Consider the following 20607-nt stretch of genomic DNA (forward strand, 5'->3'; position numbering starts at 1 on the left):
TTCATGTTACCAAACACACATACGACATTGCCATTACATCGCGCGTGAAACATCCAGGTATTGTCGTTTGCAAACACGCATCGATTTCCTTCGTGAAGACCTTTGACGTCACTAATTGACATCAGTGTATCTGGATTCGTGGTGGGAAATCACACGTGATACCAGTGCTTGAAGCATAAAAACAATCGTTGTGTTTAGTGAAAAAGTAATCCTCGGAAACTGCATATGATCGCATACAGGTCGTATTATAGACGTGATGATTTACATTTTCTGCCTCCAAGCATAATTAATTCGTGAGATTTTCTGATATGAAATCACACCAAGAGCAAGACGGACGATAGCATACAATTGAACAGGAGACCAATGACAGCTATAAGCGATCGATTGGGAACACACCAGGATGGAATAATCAAGGTATGATAAATGCATATCTGTGAGAGGACAGAGCCGAGGTTTACTTGCGATCAATGGTGTAAATAAATCCACATGTTGTTGATAACTTGATGGATTAATGATGGCCAGTGACATTTGATTCTGCCTATGGGAATTAACATTGGCAATTGTAACGTCGTGTGTCATGGTAAAATATCAGAATGAAAACACAGATCAGCAGGAAAAAATGTACTTGGATATTGTGAGAATTAGGTAAATGGAAGTTTGATCAAGACAAGATTTCTTTCCGTTATGTATCAATATTATCGATCCCAAGCGAGAGTTCACTATCACACATAAGGTGTCATTAATATGGAACCACAACTCGCCCATTCTTCCTACGACGTACAGCGAGATGAAGACAACTGTTCTGATATTCCAGCAGGTGTACTAAAGGTGAGAAAACTGAAACGCTTTGTGAAAACTGAGATATGATTATCCCTACATTTGTTTATTATAAAAACACAACTGTAAATTGTCATAAATTATTCAAATTTCCTTGTTTTATTTATGAATATTCACTAGACAATTGATTGATTTAAAAAACAAAATGACACAAATCAACTGATTGAGATGAGAACTTCTTTTGTATGGCGACAACATGGTTTACTTTCCTGTTGATTTATTATGTACGACACTGGCATGACCACAGCGTTATAAAGAACAATTGTCTGTTATCTAGATTTAAACTGTAAAAAGCAACAAGTCTTTCCACTTAGTGATATTCCTATTTGGTTTTGTATTTTTCCAATTCATTTATTTTTAAAGCTCGACAGTTTTTAATTAGTTTTAATTAAGTGTATTTATAGAGATATATTGTGTACATCGTTTATGAACCCTAATTTATAGTATATCCTAATGTATCAACATTCATCTTACTCTTACATCTCCAAATATGTCTTTCTTCCAGTCATTCTTCTGTACTGTTCTTTTTATAATCATTATAAGTATACTGTGTCGCTAGCATAATCTTCCAAAATTCATATTTGTGAGAGTTTTTTTGTTTTTTTTTGTTAGAAGTTGTTAAAAACTTGTGCCAAATCAAATTGTATCTAAACAATAAAATACTGGAATGTAACGTTTCGCCACTAAAATAGCACCCTCTCTTGTCTACTAAACATTTACTGAATTATGTTTTTTTTTATCCTACTTTTGAAATAAGCGCTTTTTTTTTTTTAAATTTGCGTGTTTACTCTAAAAAGTCTAGATGTCAAGAAACTTATGATGTAGTAGTAGTTTTTTTGTTTTTTTTTTGCATTAAAGCGATTGGTCGCGCAAATATCACTCATGTGAATTTCTATGACAACCCGTTCATTATGTCCTGACCAGAGTCGTGTCCCCTTAAGGCAAATCATGATGCAACAGACACCAAAGAATGCCTTAGCTCTGTAGGAGTTTCCCTCAATAGTTATTTGTTGGTATATTTTTTTCATAATCCTCGATCTGTATTGACGTCACAGAAGTGTCTTGTAGATTAAATCTGTTTGATAGAATACACATAAATCAATACTTCAACTGATTTGTGCATAGAAAGCATAATTAGTATCTTGCTGCTTCCGATGAATCCGGGATCGTGTTGAAAGCTGTCAAATCACTGATGATAACAGAAGGTTTGCGACACATTTGTTAGATAGCCACATCCCTGTGTGTACACACTTTTGCATGTAACTGACGTTCTTAAAAATATGTTACCATTTTCGGACACTTTTTACGCGTTCGGAAACAATGTTGTAGCTCTTGCGATATCTATTTATGACAATAACGATGCTAACTACATTACACAATATCAATTTGTGGTACCTATATTATAACACATTTTAACATATGACTGTGATTTTTTCCCTTTCCTGGTTTGCCAATTCTCACTTTGCTCAAATATTACATCAACACCGAGTCCGCGCTGCAGGGTGATATAACAACTCGAGTTCGTACCCAAATATAGAAACAAGGGACTTTCCAACAATCCGTGACGTCAAAAATGCATGGTCACATATACATGTATGTGCTCCCGTCGCTGATTTTGTCTTATTTATTGTTATTTATCCAGTCGATCGCTATCATCGACCCATCCCTATGACAGGTAATGATAATCATTCCGTAATGTGAAAATGTTGCAGTTTTGTCATAAAATAAAGCAGTTATCGACTGTGTTTAGGTGAATACGATGATTTATCAACCCTCGAAAATGATATTTCCTTCGGCCTTCGGTCTCGGGAAATATCAATTTCTCGAGTTGATAAGTCATCGTATTCACCTGAATAAGTTCGATAATTGTATAGTAACTACCAGCTGTGTGTCCCTGTTTCACTACCCTGTGCACTTAAAACAAAACTAAAGGGTTGTGTCACCACTCAATTTGTAATAAAGACCAAAGTTGTAGTATTTTTTTAAAAAGTTTTTCCCGGATAAAATCGCCTCAAAAATTGTTACCTCTTTAACCAAGCAGTAAAATACAACATGCATATTTTTTTCCGCGTTCTTGAAGGTCCTCGAGATATTGACTAGTACGAAGAAAAATAGAATCTTCCCATACGTAGAGAGTGTGGCAGAGCAATCACCAACCCGTTGGGTGATGTCCTTGGTACATGGGATTACATAGGGAGGTACACCTGCGACATTTTATGGCAACTTTAGCTGTTAAAATTATTGATTTTTTTTTTCGATCAGTATAGAAATTTACAATGTTAACTAGCAACAGGGAGGAATATACATAGGAAACTAATGATAACGAACTTCAAATATCAAACTATCTTAATTCTTCATAATGTTGACGTTACGTGACTGAATTGTCAACTTGATGTCGTTGTGTTATTGCAAATACCGTATGTCATTGTATTCTTCTCTTCACGTTCTACGATGTGAATGACGGGATAAATTATTATGTTACATTAAGAAATCCAGGACAGAATAGAAAACGAAATATGACCAATATCCTATAGATGTTACGTTTGTATATGAATGCACTGATGCTTCTATGACAATGTGCTGTTGGGTGTCTTCGGCAATATGCTTTTGTTCCGCGCTTTTTCATTGAGACAAACGCGAACAGCAGCCTCCAAAAACACACACACTCACACACGCGTGTATCTTGCACACAGGAAAGACATTTTATAATGTAGTGGATATCCCTGAAAGTTAATTTCGAAATTGTGTTGTTCAAGTATAAAGGAACCTTGTTACGCTATAGAATCTTGTTGGTTTTGGTACCGGGACAAAAAGAACCCACAACCTCTCCGGACCTAGCTCACACTTAACACTGAGGCAAAAAAAAGGTGATATTGTCAAGCGAGGCTCCTAGGACATAAATGGTAGATATGCGTTCTTGTTGGTTTTGGTACCGGGACAAAACGAACCCACAACCTTTCCCGACCTAGCTCACACTTAACACTGAGGCAAAAAAGGTGATATTGTCAAGCGAGGCTCCTAGGACATAAAAGGTAGATATGCGTTCTTTTTGGCTCAGCTTTTTATGACTCTATTCGTTTTGAAAGATGCTAATATAGTGTGTGTTTGTTGTACAGTTCATAGGGAGACACTCTAGACCTTAAGTACACAATGTTCTCGAAAGGGGTCGAGGAGGTAGTTTTTTTAGGAAGATTATTTTGATAATACAATTTCAGGTTTCAGATTTATTAATCTGATAATAGCATTACGACGAAGGAGAAATTGGTAATATGATCAAAGTGTTGACGAGTGATAATGTTGACAGTATAATTTTAAGAAGGTGTCGGCGAGTGATAAGTCTGAAAATATAATTCTAAGAAAGTGTTTAGGAATGATAATATTGATAATATAATTCTAAGAATGTGTCTAGGAGGGATAATTTCGATAATATAATATTAGGTGTTGACGAGTGAGAGTTCTGATAATAATATTCTGAGGTGTTGAGGAGTAATAATTTTAATAATATAATTTTAAGAAGGTGTTGACGAGTGATGATATTGATAATATAATTTTAAGGTGTTGACTAGTGATGATATTGATGATATAATTCTAAGGTGTTTACAAGTGTGACTAGTGATAATATTGAATGTAATTTTAAGGTGTTGACTAGTGATGATATTGATTATATAATTCTTAGGTGTTGACTAGTGATGATATTGATTATATGATTCTAAGTAAGTGTTTCGGATTGGCATATATGCTAACTTTAGAATTCTATGATAATGGCTGCTGTAAATTCCAAAGGAAAATACAATTTTTTCCACTTGCCTATATTTTTCGTTGTAATTAATTTTCATGCAATGCTGCCAGTCATAATGGATTCATGAAATTATTTTTCACGTCAAACACTATTTTAAGTATTATTTACCATCTCTTACCCTTAAATTGCTTTGACTCTAGAATGATAAATGTTTACACGATATCTTTGAACTATTTGGTGCCGGATTTCACTGTTCTCTCGCAATAATATAGTAGTATCTGGAAATAAATGGAACCTATTCAGAGATAGCTCCTTTGGGAGAGGATCATAACGGAATATTGATGATATAAATTGTTATCGATTCAGTGCTACCACCACCACTACCACACCTCGCCTGGTGACATATAAATGTGCTTCCTGCATTAGTAGAGTGTCAATTACGTTAAACAATAGCAAGACATTTCAATGGCAGAAAAAATAATTTAAAACTGAAGATGGTTGTTTCTATTGATGCAATCAGAGAAGTTGTAACTTTAGTTCCTTTTTACATAATACACTTCAGGGTGATTATCTTCTTAAAGGTTTATGAGGACGGCGATGTTGATGTTGATGAATCATTCGTGGATACCGTCCTCAGATAACCTGGTTGTTTCAAGTTCAAACTCAATTGTTTATTAAAGTGTCAAATACCTTACAACATATAAAATACATCATCAAATATTTCTCTCAAAGTAAGTTATGTCCAGCCATTTATGACTTATTTAGACACTATAAAACAAAATAAAGTATAAGATATTGCATGCTAAAAGTTAATAAAATAAGAATATCCCAAGCTATTATAAATGGTACAGTGAGTCGCCACGTTATGTTACATAAAAATAGCTACGAAAAGTTGCTTCTTCTCCTCCACATAGCATAAAGTAGCTACGAAAAGTTGCTTCTTCTCCTCCACATAGCATAAAGTTGATTGGCGGAAGATTTGGTGGACATTTATCTACTAGATATTTGAACAACAGATCAAACGAAACGTCTACATCAAATGTTAAATATATACACCTATAAATGGAAACAATAAAAACACCTCTACACAATACGTATTCATGTATTATTTGATAGTACACAATTGTATGCGTATATTTTAATTTACATCATGCATTGCCTATGTTTAATATTTTCCAAATTGTTTTCTGGCATTCTGATGTTTTAAAACTGATTGACCTCGCTACGGCAAAGGTTCATCATTATTATGATTTACTAAAATATAACCCAACGTGATAATGAATTTGTCATTTTTATAATTAATTCATATTCGACAAAGTTGGTCAATCCTTACAAAGTTATCGGCCGATATAAGTTAAAAACTTAAAGTGATATATATATACATATAGAAAAATACATTGTCCGTTGTCTACATATAAAATATTCCCATTACTGTATATCGTTAATTATTAGAAAAAATCATTCTTCTTGTGATAAGTTAACTGCACATTCAGAAACAAACATCTAATTTGGCAAATACCTCAAAAAGAGAATGTTACCTGTTCCTAAAAATAGTAACATTGATATAATATACTTAATTATTGTCAAGGATTGGAGCAACTTATGACAGTGCGTCGCTATAGTTTAATGTGTCATCAAAATTTAGCTAAGTGCAAAATAAATACTTTTATGTATAATTACATGTTTAAGCATAGGATTTGGTTCGATATTCGTTAACATCCTATCAAAACATTTGGCCTATTAAGGACGGCCTCCCCTGTGTATTATTCAACGTCGTGTCAACAGCTAGCATGATTTAAGGACAGTCTGTCCTATGTATTGTTTACTGTTCTATCAACAGTTATGGTAATTTAAGGACGGCTTCCTGTGTATTGTTAAACGTCCTATCAACAGTTAACGTTAATCTAAGGACGGCCTCCCCCGTGTATTGTTGAACATCCTATCAACAGCTATGGTCATTTAAGGACGGCCTCCCCTGTGTATTTTATAACGTCCTATCAACAGATATGGTCATTTAAGGACGGCCTCCCCCGTGTATTGTATAACGTCCTATCAACAGCTATGGTCATTTAAGGACGACCTCCCCTGTGTATTGTTTAACGTCCTATCAACAGCTGAGGCCATTTAAGGACGTTCTCCCCGGTGTATGAACGCGTTGGATACCTTAACCTGTTGCTATTCTCAAAGTCTGATACATCATTATCGTAGTAACGATATCAAACCTTAATCCTATCATTGATAATTTTGATCAGAAGTGTTTAATGACTGTAAATGTCATCGCCGTGTTAATCAATACGAATATTACCTAACTAATCGTTACCTGTAATCCCATTATCACATAAGATCTGTTATTTCATTCATCGAGTTTATGTAAAATTTGCTGTATCACTTCCATGGTATATTACTTGTAAGACATCATCTTTTCGAGAAGCAATTCAATATCATCTATCTATATGTTGTGTAATCATGTTTGTATTATGTATGATATCTATTATCACTTTTAGTTGCTATTTTTTTGACGTTTTCCCCATTAAAATATCCGAAATTAAAACATCACTGTTTATATCATCACTGTTTATATCATCACTGTGATGATAGTTTCGTTTTGACCTATCAGAACGGTGCTTTCTATTCACAACATTGAAAACCGTCGATATTTCGATTCATATCTAAAAGAAGCAAAAGTAGAACCAGTGGCTATTTTGCTGAATTTCTACAATACACATTGAAGTCATTGATAAAATGCTCCTTTTGATAGCAAAATTTATCAAGTAAGATGTGGAAACCCTGACATTCAAACTGGAGCAGTCATGCTCTGACAACCACACGACGTCACAGTTATGCTACTGATTTCACAGCTTTTTCATGTATATTTTTTCTTTATGTTTTCCTTTTTTCTTTTTTAAGATGAAAATTAATTGGAAATTCCGTTGAATGAGACATAGATTTCATTCGTTATGAGAGAATATATCGGTATCTTTCTCCGCACTTGTGAAAATATATCAATACCATGTCACACTTATGAAATATATGCTATATTCAATGGGACACAAATCAATACCCTCTATCTATATGTTGTACTTTTTTTAAATGACATCTTCATTTTAACATATTTACTATATCATTTATCCTACACAAAATGTATGATGACATCATCAATTTCTTTGTGATATTTGTTTCAACATGGCATATAGTTTTCTTCCAGCCATTTCCAACAGAGGCAATCCTTGATTGAGGTATTTTATTGAAATTGAATTTTATAATATTTGAGAATATGAACACAAAAGTATGAATACAATGTACATAAAAAAAATCAACAAAATCATTGATAAATGTCGAGACTACCAGCTACCAACTTCATCAAATTTGCAATACGGTCAATGAAACATTAGGATTATATTCTTTTCTGAAGGGAAACTATTGTAGCCTTTATTCATCAATAGTATTGGCATCTGCTTACGACAGATTCGTTATGGAGACCTTCCAACAAAATAACAAAACCTGGTAATGGCGGTGCCACTGCGGTATTCGGATGTACAGCAAAATGGACCTTCATTAGAAAGTATATCGACTCACGAACCGCCAATTAATCTCGGATGATCCTCATTACATGGTGACGTCTGACGAGTATGAACTGTGTGTAGTTGATTAAAGATTTGCTTGGTCAGCCTGCCGGTTACACACGATATGCAATTAGTAGGAGGACCAAAGTATCTCCGTCTAATCATACTGGGGCCTTTAGTTATCAATATAACATTCTTAATGACCCACCAACAAACAACAACGTCATTAGGGCATACGCATGGTCTGTTAAAAAAGGTGTTAAACGTGAAAAAACAATACCAACATCATTTTCAAAACTCTATCTCTGTTAATATTGTGTTATTTAAACTTCAGTTACTATTGGTTTAAGTTGGTAAAACCAGTGGGTGGTAGAGATTCTGGGTTGGTAAAACCAGTGGGTGGTAAAGATATTGAATTGGTAGAACCAGTGGGTGGTAGAGATATTGGGTTGGTAGAACCAGTGGGTGGTAGAGATATTGAATTGGTAGAACCAGTGGGTGGTAGAGATATTGGGTTGGTAGAACCAGTGGGTGGTAGAGATATTGGGTTGGTAGAACCAGTGGGTGGTAGAGATATTGGGTTGGTAGAACCAGTGGGTGGTAGAGATACTGGGTTGGTAGAACCAGTGGGTGGTAGAGATACTGGGTTGGTAAAACACTTACGTACATACGTTTGCCTCAGATCATACATTTCGGTCAGTTAACATATTTTTTAAAATGAAAAATGCACGTGTATTTACTTAAATGTGTTATTTGGTTTCCATTTACACGCGAGGGATTTACTTTTAAAACGATAATTGTTGTCACCGCATGTAAGGCCGAAATAAGTTTTTTCAGACAGGACATGGACTAGAAACATTTTTTACATAGAACAAACATTAACATGACCCAAAAGACTGAAAAGTCAGTCTACAACCAAGTATGTGATAAAGTCAGTCTACAACCAAGTATGTGATAAAGTCACTCTACAACCAAATATGTGATAAAGTCACTCTACAACCAAATATGTGATAAAGTCACTCTACAACCAAATATGTGATAAAGTCACTCTACAACCAAGTATGTGATGAAGTCATTCTACAACCAAATATGTGATAAAGTCATTCTACAACCAAGTATGTGGCGGCATATCTAAATTACACAAACATGTGATCACACTGTCGATCATACCGTCAGTTCCAATTAGGTGACCATACTGTCCGTCATCTAAATAAAAATATAAATTAATGAAGAAACTAAAAAGGATATTCTGGTAATGTACCATGTCACCATAATGTCATAGTTAGCAGCCCATATTAATGTACCATGTCACCATAGTGTCATAGTTAGCCCATATTAATGTACCATGTCACCGTAATGTCATAGTTAGCCCATATTAATGTACCATGTCACCATAATGTCATAGTTAACCCATAGTAATGTACCATGTCACCATAATGTCATAGTTAGCAGCCCATAGTAATGTACCATGTCACCATAATGTCATAGTTAGCCCATATTAATGTACCATGTCACCGTAATGTCATAGTTAGCCCATAGTAATGTACCATGTCACCATAACGTCATAGTTAGCTCATATTAATGTACCATGTCACCATAGTGTCATAATTAGCCCATATTATTGTACCATGTCACCATAATGTCATAGTTAGCCCATATTAATGTACCATGTCACCATAGTGTCATAATTAGCCCATATTAATGTACCATGTCACTATAATGTCATAGTTAGCCCATAGTAATGTACCATGTCACCGTAATGTCATAGTTAGCCCATAGTAATGTACCATGTCACCATAATGTTATAATTAGCCCATAGTAATGTACCATGTCACCATAATGTCAAAGTTAGCCCATAGTAATGTACCATGTCACCATAACGTCATAGTTAGCAGCCCATGGTAATGTACCATGTCACCATAATGTCATAGTTAGCCCATAGTAATGTACCATGTCACCGTAATGTCATAGTTAGCAGCCCATAGTAATGTACCATGTCACCATAATGTCATAGTTAGCCCATAGTAATGTACCATGTCACCATAATGTCATAGTTAGCCCATATTAATGTACCATGTCACTCTAATGTCATAGTTAGCCCATAGTAATGTACCATGTCACCCTAATGTCATAGTTAGCCCATATTAATGTACCATGTCACCATAGTGACATAATTAGCCCCATATTAATGTACCATGTCACCGTAATGTCATAGTTAGCCCATAGTAATGTACCATGTCACCATAATGTCATAGTTAACCCATAGTAATGTACCATGTCACCATAATGTCATAGTTAGCCCATATTAATGTACCATGTCACCATAATGTCATAGTTAACCCATATTAATGTACCATGTCACCATAGTGTCATAGTTAGCCCATAGTAATGTACCATGTCACCATAATGTCATAGTTAGCCCATATTAATGTACCATGTCACCATAATGGCATAGTTAGCCCATACTAATGTACCATGTCACTATACTGTCATAGTTAGCCCATATTAATGTACCATGTCACCATAATGTCATAGTTAGCCCATAGTAATGTACCATGTCACCATAATGTCATAATTAGCCCATAGTAATGTACCATGTCACCATAATGTCATAATTAGCCTATATTAATGTACCATCTCACCATAATGTCATAATTAGCCCATAGTAATGTACCATGTCACTATACTGTCATAGTTAGCCCATATTAATGTACCATGTCACCATAATGTCATAGTTAGCCCATAGTAATGTACCATGTCACCATAATGTCATAGTTAGCCCATAGTAATGTACCATGTCACCATAATGTTATAATTAGCCCATAGTAATGTACCATGTCACCATAATGTCATAGTTAGCAGCCCATAGTAATGTACCATGTATCCATAATGTCATAGTAAGCCCATAGTAATGTACCATGTCACCATAATGTCATAGTTAGCCCATATTAATGTACCATGTCACCATAATGTCATAGTTAACCCATAGTAATGTACCATGTCACTATAATGTCATAGTTAGCAGCTCATAGTAATGTACCATGTCACCATAATGTCATAGTAAGCCCATAGTAATGTACCATGTCACCATAATGTCATAATTAGCCCATATTAATGTACCATGTCACCCTAATGTCATAGTAAGCCCATAGTAATGTACCATGTCACCCTAATGTCATAGTTAGCCCATAGTAATGTACCATGTCACCATAATGTCATAGTTAATCCATATTAATGTACCATGTCACCATAATGTCATAGTTAACCCATAGTAATGTACCATGTCACTATAATGTCATAGTTAGCCCATAGTAATGTACCATGTCACCATAATGTCATAGTTAGCCCATAGTAATGTACCATGTCACCATAATGTCATAGTTAGCCCATATTAATGTACCATGTCACCATAGTGTCATAGTTAGCCCATAGTAATGTACCATGTCACCATAATGTCATAGTTAATCCATATTAATGTACCATGTCACCATAATGTCATAGTTAACCCATAGTAATGTACCATGTCACTATAATGTCATAGTTAGCCCATAGTAATGTACCATGTCACCATAATGTCATAATTAGCCCATAGTAATGTACCATGTCACCATAATGTCATAGTTAGCCCATAGTAATGTACCATGTCACCATAATGTCATAGTTAGCCCATATTAATGTACCATGTCACCATAATGTCATAGTTAACCCATAGTAATGTACCATGTCACCATAATGTCATAGTTAGCAGCCCATAGTAATGTACCATGTCACCATAATGTCATAGTTAGCCCATATTAATGTACCATGTCACCATAATGTCATAGTTAACCCATAGTAATGTACCATGTCACTATAATGTCATAGTTAGCAGCTCATAGTAATGTACCATGTCACCATAATGTCATAGTAAGCCCATAGTAATGTACCATGTCACCATAATGTCATAATTAGCCCATATTAATGTACCATGTCACCCTAATGTCATAGTTAGCCCATAGTAATGTACCATGTCACCCTAATGTCATAGTTAGCCCATAGTAATGTACCATGTCACTATACTGTCATAGTTAATCCATATTAATGTACCATGTCACCATAATGTCATAGTTAACCCATAGTAATGTACCATGTCACTATAATGTCATAGTTAGCCCATAGTAATGTACCATGTCACCATAATGTCATAGTTAGCCCATAGTAATGTACCATGTCACCATAATGTCATAGTTAGCCCATATTAATGTACCATGTCACCATAGTGTCATAGTTAGCCCATAGTAATGTACCATGTCACCATAATGTCATAGTTAATCCATATTAATGTACCATGTCACCATAATGTCATAGTTAACCCATAGTAATGTACCATGTCACTATAATGTCATAGTTAGCCCATAGTAATGTACCATGTCACCATAATGTCATAGTTAGCCCATATTAATGTACCATGTCACCATAATGTCATAGTTAACCCATAGTAATGTACCATGTCACCCTAATGTCATAGTTAGCAGCCCATAGTAATGTACCATGTCACCATAATGTTATAATTAGCCCATAGTAATGTACCATGTCACCATAATGTCATAATTAGCCCATATTAATGTACCATGTCACCATAATGTCATAGTTAGCCCATAGTAATGTAGCATGTCACCATAATGTCATAATTAGCCCATATTAATGTACCATGTCACCATAATGTCATAGTTAGCCCATAGTAATGTACCATGTCACCATAATGTCATAGTCAGCCCATATTAATGTACCATGTCACCATAATGTCATAGTTAACCCATAGTAATGTACCATGTCACCATAATGTCATAATTAGCCCATAGTAATGTACCATGTCACCATAATGTCATAATTAGCCCATAGTAATGTACCATGTCACTATACTGTCATAGTTAGCCCATATTAATGTACCATGTCACCATAATGTCATAGTTAGCCCATATTAATGTACCATGTCACCATAATGTCATAGTTAACCCATAGTAATGTACCATGTCACCATAATGTCATAGTTAGCAGCCCATAGTAATGTACCATGTCACCATAATGTCATAGTTAGCCCATAGTAATGTAGCATGTCACCATAATGTCATAATTAGCCCATATTAATGTACCATGTCACCATAATGTCATAGTTAGCCCATAGTAATGTACCATGTCACCATAATGTCATAGTTAGCCCATAGTAATGTACCATGTCACCATAATGGCATAGTTAGCCCATAGTAATGTACCATGTCACTATACTGTCATAGTTAGCCCATATTAATGTACCATGTCACCATAATGTCATAGTTAGCCCATAGTAATGTACCATGTCACCATAATGTCATAATTAGCCCATAGTAATGTACCATGTCACCATAATGTCATAGTTAACCCATAGTAATGTACCATGTCACCATAATGTCATAATTAGCCCATAGTAATGTACCATGTCACCATAATGTCATAATTAGCCCATAGTAATGTACCATGTCACTATACTGTCATAGTTAGCCCATATTAATGTACCATGTCACCATAATGTCATAGTTAACCCATAGTAATGTACCATGTCACCATAATGTCATAGTTAGCAGCCCATAGTAATGTACCATGTCACCATAATGTCATAGTTAGCCCATAGTAATGTACCATGTCACCGTAATGTCATAGTTAGCCCCATAATATTGTACCATGTCACCATAATGTCATAGTTAGCCCCATAATATTGTACCATGTCACTATAATGTCATAGTTAGCCCATAGTAATGTACCATGTCACCATAATGTCATAGTTAGCCCATAGTAATGTACCATGTCACCATAATGTCATAGTTAGCCCCATAATATTGTACCATGTCACCATAATGTCATAGTTAGCCCATATTAATGTACCATGTCACCATAATGTCATAGTTAGCCCATATTAATGTACCATGTCGCCGTAGAGTCATAGTTAGCAGCCCATATTAATGTACCATGTCACCATAATGTCATAGTTAGCCCATATTAATGTACCATGTCACCGTAATGTCATAGTTAGCCCATATTAATGTACCATGTCACCATAGTGTCATAGTTAGCCCATAGTAATGTACCATGTCACCATAATGCCATAGTTAGCCCATATTAATGTACTATGTCACCAACATGTCATAGTTAGCCCATATTAATGTACCATGTCACCATAATGTCATGATTAGCCAATAGTAATGTACCATGTCACCCTAATGTCATAGTTAGCCCATAGTAATGTACCATGTCACCATAATGTCATAGTTAATCCATATTAATGTACCATGTCACCATAGTGTCATAGTTAGCCCATATTAATGTACCATGTCACCGTAATGTCATAGTTAGCCCATATTAATGTACCATGTCACCATAGTGTCATAGTTAGCCCATAGTAATGTACCATGTCACCATAATGCCATAGTTAGCCCATATTAATGTACCATGTCACCATAATGTCATAGTTAGCCCATATTAATGTACCATGTCACCATAATGTCATAATTAGCCAATAGTAATGTACCATGTCACCCTAATGTCATAGTTAGCCCATAGTAATGTACCATGTCACCATAATGTCATAGTTAATCCATATTAATGTACCATGTCACCATAATGTCATAGTTAGCCCATAGTTATGTACCATGTCACCATAATGTTATAATTAGTTCCATAGTAATGTACCATGTCACCATAGTGTCATAATTAGCTCCATTGCACTAAACAATATACTTATTGTTTTCTTCTAATTTGAACCATTTGATAAGCTTTGTTTCCAAAATTTAAGAGACTGTTTGAAGACGGAAAATGATAAAAGCAGTGCATTGATGACTTGGATTATACACAAATGACAAATATATGTGACATAGTTTTAAGATGTTTAAAATTAAATCAAATATGTATCCCCTGCCGGCCCACGTTAAAGATAACAGTTACCTTGAACTTAATCTAGCGTAAATGAAAATCGACCTTGTTCGAGATATTATTGTCTTTTATAATTATTTGAATTTTATCGAAAATCCCCCAATAAATAAAACCGCTAGAACACTGACAAGCCTTGGCGTTATGTACAAACGTACCAGACGGACAGGGAGGAAACGTATATTCCCCCCGGTTCCATTGATAGGGGACTAGTAAAGGAAATCTCAGTTGTCCCTCTAATTGTTGGCCATATGCCACCAGCTTTCCTTGTACTGTATCGTATAATTATGATGTCATTGAACCATCTTCCAAAGCAGTGCGTCACTGAACTTACTCAAGTAGGTACATTTAGAAACAGATTCTAATCTAGATATATAATATGATCTGATAGATGCAATACGTTATGTCGGTTTAATCCGGCAGTGAACATTGTTGACGGTAGATTAAATGTTTAATTTTTCAATCCTCTTTTGACAGCTCCATTCGATGCTGATCAGAGCAGATGTTTCTTAACAGCCAATCACCGAGATTATGCTTGATCACAACCATTCGTATTTGAGGCCACGAGGCTTGGAAGAAGATCGGCCTATTGCCCAAATTGTACCGGAAGTGATGATATTAGGGATTTTATGGTGTGTTAGCGTCGTTGGAAACCTCCTTGTCTGCATTGTGATTTATCGGAGTAGACGTGTGCAATCTACAACCAACTATTTTGTGATGACCTGTGCTTGTGCCGATCAGATATTCATTTGGGTAGTAATACCGATGGAATGTGGGAGAATAATCATGAGTGAGTGGGTTTTCGGGGATTTCATGTGTAGATGCGTACGATTTATACAGTCGGTGTTCCCGAGCGTCACACTGTATATTCTCATCTGTATCGCTATTGACCGATACTATACAATACTGTATCCTCTCAGCTTTAAAGTGACACGGGAAATCGCCAAGAGAATGATAATCATATGTTGCCTGGTGTCGTGTCTGTTGTCTAGTTTTAGTTTCTATTTTTACCATGAGATTGTGATACTGAGTGTCGGAAATAGGTCGAAAAGCGTTTGTCCGACCTATGTTAATCCGGATAATAACGCGACTGTGGCCTTCAATGTAAGCTTTGTTCTGCTGCAATATGTTATTCCCGTAGCGATGATCGGATTTATCTATTCTCGGTTGGTCAAATTTATATGGAGATCAAGTGGAAGTTTCCTTCGTTTTAAAAGAACAACGAATAACGTGCCTCGAACGAAAGTGAAGATGGTGAAGATGTTGATTTCAATGACAATGATTACCATGGTGCTCTTTCTACCTTACTTTTCTATTGTTTTGTGGGTTGCCTTGCGTTTACCGGAAGTGATGAACCCAACTATTTTCATAGTGTGCCTAATATTACTTCTCTTCGCAACAGTTGCCAAACCTATAATGTACACGTGCTTCAATTCCAACTTCCGGCGTGGTTGTAAGGAAGTATTTTGTATGTCCAATTCACGTTGCTACCGAAGCAGTACTTACGCCATCACCACAACTTCTGCATTTGGCAAGAAAAATCATGTCGGCATTATGAACGGCAACTCTGAAAGAAACTCGCCCACAAAGGCCTTTGACAGATCTACCCATGTAGACAAAAGTGTGTGGCCTATTCAGGGTAGTCTGCCCACGACGTATCTCTGAAACAACTTTGTAAATGTCGGTGCAATACTATATAATTAATGTTGTTTTTTTACTGTTGATCAGATATTCGTCCATTCATTAATTCTTAATTAAATTCGGTATAGTTTGTTTTCATCCATCATAACAGGTTACCATACCTAATGTTCGACACTAAATGTTGCCTTCGTATCATGACAACAACTAAACATCCAGGAACATGAATAACTAAACAAAGCTTTTTTTTTATATAGCTGATGGAAAAACGCGTTTAATCAACCTTTCTAACATAAGCAAATCAAACATTTTCAATTAACAGGAAGAAATTTTGAGTATAAACCATACGATTTACATATACAACACTTGATTACATATAGAAATGAGATCGATGTGATAAAAAACAAGACTTGTGATGCCTAGCGCACATGTCCAATATAAATCAAATACGGAATAAAACTGATATTATCTATAAACATATAACTGGTTAAGGAAGGTATGTGGATAACAATCTAATTAAAATCTAGATGGTCATTCTCACTACGTTACATTACATGAACGTAGTGAGAATGACCATCTAGATTTTAATTAGATTGTGTGGATAATAGCAAGAAGTCCGCGGGCCTCGACGGTCATATTGCTATAAACATGTAATATAATTTCACTGCTGGAACTTTTGACAAGGTTAAACAACAACAGTCCCATAAAAACACAGATTTTATGTTCAGTGGCACTAGTCCAAAAGGTGGAGTTTCAAGTGTGTTTTTCAAGTTGACGGCCATCTTTGATTTCAGATCTGCCGGAAAAAAAACACTTGGTCAATACCATCTCATAATCATTCGTAGCAAGTGTCAGATCACTTTAGCTTGTGAAACTTAAGAAGAAATTTGAAATGTGAAAGTTTACGCACGGCTGACGGCGCCGACGGGTCAGAATGACTTAAAAATTAGCTTCTTTCCTCGAAATACGAACTTATTAATGGTAACAAGCTCGATGAACATAGAATGCAAGGTTGAAACAAACTGCCAACGTTTGTCGAGTTAGAATTATTGCTATGTAATAAATACAGCATTTGATGACTTTGATGACGTGACATAACTTGATTACACATGAACATACTGGGTGTTGTATGAAGAACGCTCTTCATATGAATTATTTCTTTGGTCACAATTGATATCTACATGTATCGTGATGTTTAGAGTTATGGGTACGCAGTCGTGTTTACACATTTACATTGTCCTGTGTCGAGTTCGCAGTCGTGTTTACACATTGACATTGTCTTGTATAGATACAAAGTCGTGTTTACACATTGACATTGTCTTGTTTTGATACGCCGTCGTGTTTACACATTGACATTGTCTTGCTTTGATACGCCGTCGTGTTTACACATTGACTTGTATAGATACAAAGTCCTGTGTTGAGTTCGCAGTCGAGTTTACACATTGACATTGCCTTGTGTCGATTTCGCAGTCGTGTTTACACATTGACATTGCCTTGTGTCGAGTTCGCAGTCGTGTTTACACATTGACATTGCCTTGTGTCGATTTCACAGTCGTGTTTACACATTGACATTGTCTTGTTTTGATACACCGTCGTGTTTACACATTGACATTGTCTTGCTTTGATACGCCGTCGTGTTTACACATTGACTTGTATAGATACAAAGTCGTGTGTTGAGTTCGTAGTCGTGTTTACACATTGACATTGTCTTGTGTCGAGTTCGCAGTCGTGTTTACACATTGACATTGTCTTGTATAGATACAAAGTCGTGTTTACACATTGACATTGCCTTGTGTTAAAAATATTTAAGATGTCTGTTATGTTTTTAGATATTTTAGATTTGCAAAGTTTAGATTTTCATTAGGTGCTGATCTACATACAGAAATAATATGGTCTTACTTTTTGATTTTGGTTTCTCCATATGCATATATATTTGTATACTTATTATTCGGATGTAAAACAACGTGAAGCGATACTATTTTTGCTAGATACTTACCTAGTCACCTACCATGCATGGACAACACTGTTGATAAACTTCTATATTAAGTTATGACTATTATGTCGTTTGTGATATACAGTCTCCAGTCCGAAATAATCCTCAGTCAGAGTAAGTATGTCATAGTAACGAAGATAACCCAGGTTTTCGGTATGGCAGTCAATTGATCATATAGGTCCATCTACATTGTACATATACTTGTCAGATATGAAAACTAATCATATCTATCCCGCTCAAATATATCGCATCTGTTAACTTTCATTTTAAGACAGACAAATCATCATGTATATAATATTGAAATATCATGATAGACATGGTAGCAACCGTGAAAAACAAATTCAACATATTCTATAGAAATAGATTATCTTATCATCGGAGACATTCTACTATTCTTCATATTAGTCTCAAATTGTTTTTTGTATATATAAGTATAAGGATTCGTTTACTTCTATTATGACGGGCTATTAGTATTGACGTATTCAAAAGAGATACTTTCAATTGTCCAAAAGATATATTATGTCGTTAAAGTAACCGTTACATGGCCTCAAGATGACATAAATTGGCCTAGTTATACAGATTATGTATATATATATGATTATATCCTATTTACAGTAAATCAATATTTGAACTGTTAAAATATATTTTGAGAACTGATTTATCATGTCATAATGATGCTTATTTTGTAATAACTTCCGCTTCATTTTGATAGTCATTACTACGTAACACGAATGTATCTCTTTTTTCAACATTGGATATGAAATGAATACCTGATGTGAATCATATTTAGACATCGGTAGAGAATCGATGGCGTCTTCATATGCTATAATTTAACCATCTAAAGGGACAATTTAGTCAAGTTGCCTTAATTTGTTATCATATCACAACTTCTTTCATGAAATTTTACTTCTATACTTATGAACTATCCTTGGCTATATATTGAAACAAGTTTATGTTTTCCATGCGTTTTTTAAACTAATTGTTAGGACAGGGGGGTCTTAATCATTTCACCATACGATTAATTTGCACATGAGCAAGCCGTCTCTGCACATTTTGACCTGTGAATATGCGCAAGCCCGTCTCGTGACTGCAAACAAAAACAAATTTGCAATCGAAGCGTCAGCGGAAAATTTAAAAGGCTTACGGGTCTAACAGATGTCACTTTTTCAAACGGTTGCGATTTCAAGGAAGACGTTTGGAGCGCGCTTGCCTAGACTTGACCTTCATGTAGACCTACACCCTACAGACTAATGTTCCAAGGGTGATATTTTTTGTTCTGTAAAACTGTTATTATCATGATTGAGTTCGTACTTGTTATCAATATTGTTCTTATTACATCTTGGATGAAAAATGATTTAAATGCATTTAGCGTTTGTTTGTATTCGTACACAACTTTAAATAGGGATGAACTACATAAGGACCAGTGCATCCTCGTGATCGATATGTTAAGACCCAGTAGATTTGAAGGCGCAAATAGTTACACATCATAAATCTAAAGATATACAAATGTATATCTAAAAAAGGCACAAAGTTGATAGAAAATGTGTATTCCGATTAAGTTCACCGAAAACTACAATATATAACTAATTTGCTCATTTGTATAGCAGTTTTGATTTTGACATCGAGAATCGGAAACGTGCGTAGATAAGGGTACCTTCATACGAATGGTGTATATATTTTCAAATATAATTAAACTAAATGCTCAGGCATTCACAATAATTGATATACTTATCTCTGATGTACTACAAGATAAGCACCTCAACATGTACAATGATATTTATCTGGCCATACTTTTTCATTGCCACGTGGACGTGATGCCAGGGCCTTTAAGATATAGGCCGGCCAACTTTCCACTTTTGTGAACCATCTTATTTTCAGAAACATAAAAAGTTAACAAC

The 20607-nt window shown here is 35.3% G+C and overlaps 1 protein-coding gene across 1 annotated transcript; it reads left to right on the plus strand.

Moving 5' to 3' along the window:
• The first annotated feature begins 149 nt into the window (after positions 1-149).
• On the plus strand, positions 150-20073 carry LOC117335925 (probable G-protein coupled receptor 19). Its single transcript, XM_033896208.1, has 2 exons — positions 150-828; positions 15556-20073. Exon 2 carries the CDS (start codon positions 15610-15612, stop codon positions 16741-16743), a length of 1134 nt encoding a protein of 377 aa, XP_033752099.1. The 5' UTR covers positions 150-828; positions 15556-15609; the 3' UTR covers positions 16744-20073.
• Positions 20074-20607: the final 534 nt, after the last annotated feature.

Source organism: Pecten maximus, chromosome 10 (genome assembly GCF_902652985.1).
Source record: "Pecten maximus chromosome 10, xPecMax1.1, whole genome shotgun sequence".
Classification (NCBI taxonomy): Eukaryota; Metazoa; Mollusca; class Bivalvia; order Pectinida; family Pectinidae; genus Pecten; species Pecten maximus.